This window comes from Mandrillus leucophaeus, unplaced genomic scaffold (assembly GCF_000951045.1).
Source record: "Mandrillus leucophaeus isolate KB7577 unplaced genomic scaffold, Mleu.le_1.0 Scaffold46, whole genome shotgun sequence".
NCBI classification, from domain to species: Eukaryota; Metazoa; Chordata; class Mammalia; order Primates; family Cercopithecidae; genus Mandrillus; species Mandrillus leucophaeus.
The window spans coordinates 1,427,188-1,434,489 of NW_012104920.1; the positions used below are offsets into that span (position 1 = coordinate 1,427,188).

At 54.4% G+C, this 7,302-nt stretch overlaps 2 protein-coding genes across 2 annotated transcripts in view; both read right to left on the reverse strand.

Moving 5' to 3' along the window:
• Positions 1-1,655, reverse strand: part of TMEM102 (transmembrane protein 102) — a 4,334-nt gene extending 2,679 nt beyond the window's left edge. Inside the window, exons 1-2 of the mRNA XM_011994737.1 lie at positions 896-1,655; positions 5-787 (exon numbers count right to left, since the gene is read on the reverse strand). Of these exons, the coding sequence (XP_011850127.1) occupies positions 5-787; positions 896-1,109 (997 nt within the window). The 5' untranslated portion in view covers positions 1,110-1,655. The remainder of the gene's footprint in view (positions 1-4; positions 788-895) is intronic.
• A 2,564-nt stretch (positions 1,656-4,219) lies between these two features.
• LOC105549967 (mucin-1-like) overlaps positions 4,220-7,302 on the reverse strand; it is a 14,628-nt gene continuing 11,545 nt past the window's right edge. Inside the window, exons 4-6 of the mRNA XM_011994738.1 lie at positions 7,105-7,210; positions 4,696-4,860; positions 4,220-4,231 (exon numbers count right to left, since the gene is read on the reverse strand). Of these exons, the coding sequence (XP_011850128.1) occupies positions 4,220-4,231; positions 4,696-4,860; positions 7,105-7,210 (283 nt within the window). The remainder of the gene's footprint in view (positions 4,232-4,695; positions 4,861-7,104; positions 7,211-7,302) is intronic.

A 7,302-nucleotide genomic window follows, 5' to 3' on the forward strand; every position in this document is an offset into this window, starting at 1 on the left:
TGGCTCCGAGCCCCCTCGGGCCAGCCGGCCACGGATACCACTGGGATCAGGTCGAAGAGCAGGAGGCGGCGAGGGGGATCAGGAGTAGCCAGAAGGACGGTGGTGAAACCCGCGTGGCGAGCTGCGTGCACCAGACGCGGAGCACCCGGGACAGGGATCAGAGACTCGGCGACGGCCGCCAGCGTAGCAAAGAACCAGGTAGCCACCTGGGAGGGGCATAATGTGGGCCACGCTTCCCGAGCCTCCGACGGCTTTGGAACTGGGCTTTCGACGTCTGCCTTGGTGACGTCACTACTCAGTGTTTTCAAAGGCGCGCTAGAGCCAAGGTCGACGACGTCATACTGAGGCAACTCGGACGATGAAGCGTCACTAGGTGATTTTTCCAAAGACACTGGCGCCTCGTGCTCAGTGACGTAGCTGTGCGGCTGGTCTACAGAGCTTTGCCAGTCCTTGGAACTTTCTTCGCTCTCCGTTCGGTGGATCGAATCACGTGCTCCTGGGACTGGGGGTCCTAAGCAATCCTGCCACATCTCGCGGATAGGGGTTCCGCACACCAGCTCTGGGAGGCAGACCTGTGCGTAACAGGATTCCAGGTCCAGTTGCAGTTCAGTGCCGTCCAGTGAAAACATGGGCACTAGGAGTGTGAAGCCGGCATCGTAGTGAGGTCCTCGGGCGTAGGGACCGAGGGGTGCATGCCCCAGATCCAGGGAGCCCTCGCGAATCCCACCACGAAGCAGCAAGAGCTCTGCCTGGGGAGGAAAGCGAGGGTCCCGGCGGTGAACTAGACCTAAAAAAAGGGAACGGATCGTGAGGGTGTCGCCCAAAGCCGGGGCGGGGGCGGGGGCGTAGTGAGGCTGAGAGCTGTGAGTTCCCAAAGGCAAGTAGGGTTACTTACCAAGCAAAGAGAAGACAAAGTCCTTGGCCCGGAGGAGATCGGCTCCGGGCTTGGGCCCGTCACTCCAGCTCTCCTGCACACCCAGCTCCTGGATCAGCTGCGTCAATTCCTGCAGCTGTGCCCCGGAGCAGAAGTCGATGTCCGTGAGCGGCCGAGCTGGGGCCGGGGGCGGCGGGCCCCACCAGGGGGCACTCCCCCAGACCGCGGAAGCCATGCGGTTCTATCGTTTCGGGCTAGGGAAAGCACGGAAGGGAGGTGGCCTAGACGGGCCTTTCCTTTGCTGCCAAAAAGTCGTCCCCGTTCTTCCCTCTTTCTGAGGCAGAGCGAGTGCCCCAGACACAAGCTACAAATGGGTCTGTAGATGATGGATTCTAAATTTAGTCCTCAAAATGAACAAATAAATACCTCCTCTGTCCTGGCCCTTTTCTCATATGCAGTTCCCCGCCCGCATGAACTGGTTCACCGAACTCAGCAGGTAGAAAGTAACTGTTGCGCCTCCCACGGAATGCAGTAGCCAGGCTCCGCCGCCGCCCCTTGTCTACCTCCCTTTACCTCTTTTTTGGAAGAGGCTTATTGGTCAGCGGCTTCCCCCTTATGGGAAGCAGTAAGGGTGGGGAGGAGAAATAGATTCAACAGGTTACTTCTTCCTGATGCCCACGTGGCCACGCCCCTACATTTTCGGCCACGCCCCTTTCTGGAGGCTGTCGGGGTGGTTTCTGCCAGGTCGGGTCGCCAGTCAGAGCTCAGTCACTCCTTTAGCCCTGCTGAGATCCCGCGTTATCCTGGGAGTTGTAGTTTCCCGCTCTACTAGGGCGTAGGAGCCACGCCCCCACATCCTTTCCTGTTCGGCTGAAGTAGTGCCTGATGGAAGTTGTAGTTCCTTTGGAGATAGGTTATTCTGTCTCTTTTCATGCCCATGTCAACCCCACTCAAACATTCCTTGGGGTTTGAGACCGGTAATAGGATGGCTCTGAGTCGCAAACAATAATGAGGGATGGGCCAGGTGCGGTGGTTCACACCCCTAATCCCAGCACTTTGGCAGACTGAGGCAGGTGGATCACCTGAGGTCAGGAGTTCAAGGCCAGCCCGGCCAACGTGGCGAAACTCTGTCTCTACTAAAAATACAAAAATTAGCCGGGCGTGGTGGTGGATGCCTGTAATCCCAGCTACTCGGGAGGCTGAGGCAGGAGAATCACTTGAACCCAGGTGGCAGAGGGTGCAGTGAGCTGAGATTGTGCCATTGCACTCCGGCCTGGGCGATAAGAGCAAAACTCCATCTCAAAAAAAAAGTAATGAAGGACACACCCTAGGGCCTGGGGAGAGATAGGGACCCCTGCATCCCTGTGTGACACAGGAGCCCTGGTCACTTAGATCTACTAGAGTTCTTCCAGGTAATTATAACTTCCTCATTTTGGGGATGAGGAGAGTACCGCCTAGAAAGGTTGCACAGCTGAGCCAGGGAGGTGCTGGAAAGGGGTTCCCTGACTGGGTGGGGTGGGGGTGCATCTTGGAATCCCAAAGGTGGTAGTGTTAGGCAGGAGCACACAGATCGTGACCCAGAAATGGACGTTTGACTCATAGAAGAGACATACATGTTAGTGATGCCCACCTCAGGTCACTGCTACCTGAGTCATGGCAGGGATCTCAAAGTCTTGTTTTGTTTTGTTTTTGAGACAGAGTCTCACATTCTCACCCAGACTGGAGTGCTGTGGCGTGATCTCCACTCACTGCAACCTCTGCCTCCCGGGTTCAAGCAATTCTCCTGCCTCAGCTTCCTGAGTAGCTGGGACTACAGGTGCCTGCCACCACACCCGGCTAATTTTTTGTATTTTTAGTGGAGACAGAGTTTCACCATGTTGGCCAGGCTGGTCTTGAACTCCTGACCTCAGATGATCCTCCCGCCTCAGCCTCCCAAAGTGCTAGGATTACAGGCATGAGCCACCGTGCCCAGCCTGGGCCACGACTTCTTACATTCCTTCTGCCCTTGGTCGGTCTCCAGGATGGGATAGGCCTAAGTCCATGGATAAGAAAATTAAGGAGGAGGGACACCTAGGAAAATTAGAGGCCTGTAAAAGAAGAGACTCCCCAACTCTAGAGATCAGTTTGGGAAGCCCAGACCTCAGGGGTTCCTAGCCACTGACAGAGAGCTTTTCTCCCTCAGCAACCAGAGCTGGGGTCCCTGGGAGAACTGAGAGCAGCAAAGCAGCCCAGAACTGCGCAAGTAGGTTCCCATACACACACATCTGGTTGTGACCCAAGAGGCCAGATCAGGAGAACTGGAGACTGGGCTTTTTCTCACAGTCTGGAGTAACCAGGCATTAGACATCCCTGCATCTCACCTCCTCCCCAGAGGGTGGCTTCCGAGGCACTCTAAAAAGAACTAAGTTCTCTGGACTCTGTGGAAGCTTTGAAGATATTAAGAATGGGTGACAAGGAATAGTTCCTCTAGACTCTAAAGCATGGCTCTCCAATATAATTTTCTGTGACGATGGCAAGGTCCTCAGTTGGTCCTGTCTGATACAGTAGCCACCAGCCACCTGTGGCTGTTGAGTACTTGAAACATAGATAATGTGGCCGGGCGTGGTGGCTCACACCTGTAATCCCAGCACTTTGGGAGGCCGAGGCGGGCAGATCACTTGAGGTCGGGAGTTCGAGACCAGCCTGGCCAACATGGTGAAACCCCATCTCTACTAAAAATACAAAAATTAGCCGGACGTGGTGGTGCACACATGTAATCCCAGCTACTCAGGAGGCCGAGGCAGGAGAATCGCTTGCTTGAACCTGGGAGGCAGAGGTTGCAGTGAGCCGAGATCACGCCACTGCACTCCAGTCTGGGTGACAGAGCAAGACTCTGTCTCAAAAAAAAAAAAAAAGAAAAAAAAAAGGAAATGTAAATTAAAATTAAACGAAATTTAAAATTCTGTTCTGCAGAAACATCTACTTTTTTTTTTTTTTTTTTTTTGAGACAGAGTCTTGCTGTGTCACGGAGGCTAGAATGCAATGGCACGATCTCGGCTCACCACAACCTCCGCCTCCCAGGTTCAAGCGATTCTCCCTGCCTCAGCCTCCCGAGTAGTTGGGATTACATGCGTGCACCACCATGCCCAGCTAATTTTTGTATTTTTGATAGAGACGGGGTTTCACCATGTTGGCCAAGCTGGTCTCGAACTCCTGACCTTGTGATCTGCCCACCTCGGCCTCCCAAAGTGCTAGGATTACAGGTGTGAGCCACTGCACCAGGCCTAATATATATTTTAATAGCCACATTTGGCTAAAGGCTAGTGTATGGGACAGAGCAGCTCTAGGGCCTTGAGGATAATGGGCTTAGCTATGCAGCTACGGAGGAGAAACAGGGACCTGTCCTCATCAGCTCTGTGAGTGGCCAGCATCAGGGATGGGCTGGGGTGGATGTCCTCAAACACACACAGAACATTTCTCTCGCCTCTTTATTCCTGATGCACTTTTGTCCCCTCTTTGTCCAAGGTTCTCATCACATTCTGATATCCCCACTCCTTGATGGTTTCCCCTGACTTGCTGGGTGCCTCTTGACGAAGGTGCCTAGGAGACAGAGCTTCACACTTGTCATTGCCCACTGCCAACTGTCTCTGACGGGCATCAAAAACCACATGCCCTGCCCGGGTGCCTGGTCCAGGGCAGTGGGACTTCCAGTTGATTTGGGAAGGCATAGACATCTGACGATAGTTCTGGTAGCCTGAAGGAACTGTATCCACAGGGCGGTACACCCTGTGCTGGCTGCCTGCCTGCCGGGAGGATGACTGCAGCTCAATTAATACAGGTACCTCTGAGAAGGTCTGCAGGTCACTGGAGACCACTTGGACCTTGGAAGAGAAGGAGTTCTGATTGAGTTGGACAGGAGCCCAGAGGACGTGCCGCTGTGCGTCCTCCTTCTGAGCAGCCTTCTCAGGCACAAATGACTTCATCGGGGACAGTGTGGACTTTGGGGTCTGAAGTGGGGATAAAAGCTGGACAGAATCAGAACCTAGGGCAGGGCTTGGGTTCTTGTGGAGGCCAGGATCTGGGATGAGGCATGAGTTCTTGTAGGGGCCAGATTCCTGGGTAAGGCCTGAAATCTTGGGAAGGCCAGAGTCTTGGACAAGGGCTGGGTCTTTATGAGGGCCAGGATCTTGATTAATTCCTGGGCACTTGTGGAGATTAGAGTCTTGTCTATGTTCTGAGCTCCTGTAAACTCCAACATCTTGGGGAGGGCTAAATCTTCTTTCATCTTTAGTGGCTTGGGTAAGGCTTGGGAGGTTGGAATCTTGAGTAAGGCCTTTAACTTTGTGGCCACCCCAATCTTGGATAAGTCCTGGATTCTTGTAGTCTCCTGAGTCTTGGGTAAGGCCTGAGCACTTTGGGAGGCCAGAGGTTTGGACAAGGCCTGGGCTCTTGCGGAGACAAGATTCCTGGATAACTCCTGAGCTCTTGTTGACTTCAGAGTCTTGGGCAACATATGGATCCTTCCGTGATCCAGAATCTTCAGTAAGGCCTGGGGTACTACAGACTCCTGAATCTTGGACATTGCTTGTATCCTTGTGACCTCCAGAATCTTTAGAAGAGCCTAGGTTCTTTTGGTGATCAGTTGCTTGGGAGAGATCTTGATTTTTATAGACCACAGTCTCTTGGTTTGGTTCAGAATTCCTATAGACTCCAGAGTCTTGTGTAAAGCCTGAACTCCTCTGAAGATCAGAAGTTTGGGTAAATGGTGTTTTCTTGTGGAGGCCAGGGTGTTGGGTGAGACATGGGCTCCTAAGGATACCCGCTTCTTGAGTCAGACCTGTGTTCTTTTGGGGGTGGGTATCTTGACTAATGCCTGAATTCTTGTGGAGGCCAAAGTCTTGAGAAGGGCTTGGATTCTGGCATAGATAAGAATCTTGGCGAAGGCTTGGGAAATCATGTAGGCCTTGATTTTGAGCAAGACCTGGGTTCTTGTGGAGGCCTGGATCTGGGGTAAGGTCTGGGTTCTTGTGGAGGTCTGGGTTTTGGGCAAGGTCCAGATTCCTGGGAACTCTGGAGTCTTTTGAAGGGCACGGGGTCCTTTGAAGGCCAGAATGTTGGGTAAGGCCTAGACTCTCACGACATTCAGGGCATTGGGGTTGGATCAGGGGTTGGGAAATGGTGGCGAACAGGGAAGGGTTGGGGAAGTGGGAAGTGGGGATGGACTGAGGAGACTTGGAGGTTGCAAGAACAGTAGGGGTTTGTATTAAGGTGGAGGGCCTCTGATGGCTGGTGGGTTGAGGAGGAACAAAGGATCTGGGAGGAACGAGAGGCAGGGAAAGAGTGCATGGTGGAGAAAGGGTGCATACTGAGCTCTGGGCAGTGGTTGTAGAATGAAAGCAAGGCTTGACACATGCAGTATCCCGGGAGTAGACAAGGAATTTGGGGTAGACTGGAGCCTGGGAGTCTGTCTTCTTCTCAGAACTGCAAGGATGGAAGCTGCAGTAAGGGGAATTCTTGGTCTGGGGGAACTTATCTTTGGCGTCATCTGAGATCTTCCATTCCATATTCCCTAACTCCAGGTAGCCCAGTATGGATCCTGCAGGAAGCTTGGCACTATCCCCACTGCGTTGCTTTGTTTGCTCAGATATACCAGAACTCCCCAGGTCCTGACCCTCCTGGGGCCTGAAGAGGGTAGCCAAGTCTTTTCTTGAATACTCAGGGTTCTGGGGGCTGGACATATGGAAGAAGTTCTGCTTTGCCCTGCGGGCATCATAGACCACATGGCCAGTGGAGAGGTCATGGCTGAAGGCAGGTCGGGGAGAGGGTATAGGAGTTATGATAGGGGCAGGGGTGGTGGCAGGGACAGGATCAGGGACAGGAGTGGTAGTCAGGGCCATGACCAGTGCTGGGGCAGGGGCGGGGGCAGAGGCTGGGACAGGGGCTGGTGTAGGAGCTAGGACAGGAGTACTGTGTGGGGCAAGAGTTCCGGGAGGAGCTGGGGCAGAGGTTGGGACAGGAACCGAGCTACAGACTAGATGAGAGTGGTCTGGGATATACGCTGGGGCATGGGCTGAGGTGTACTGAGGGGCATGGGCCTGGGGGTGGGCTGGGGCAGGCATAGGAGCCTGGGCTGGGGAGTGGGCTGGGGCAAGGGATGAGGTGTGCTCAAGGGCATGGGCCTGGGGGTGGGCTGGGGCAGGCATAGGAGCCTGGGCTGGGGCATGGGCTGAGGTGTGTTCAGGGCTGTGGGCCTGGGAGTGAGTATGCTCAGGGGTGTGGAGCGGAGCGTGGGTTTGGGCCTGGGCTGATGTATGGGCTTCAGTGTGAGCTGAGGCCTGGGCTGGGGTAGGGGCCGAGGTGTGGGCTTGGATGTGGGCTGGAGTCTGAGCTGGGGTAGGGGCGGAGGTGTGGGCTTGGATGTGGGCTGGAGTCTGAGCTGGGGTAGGGGC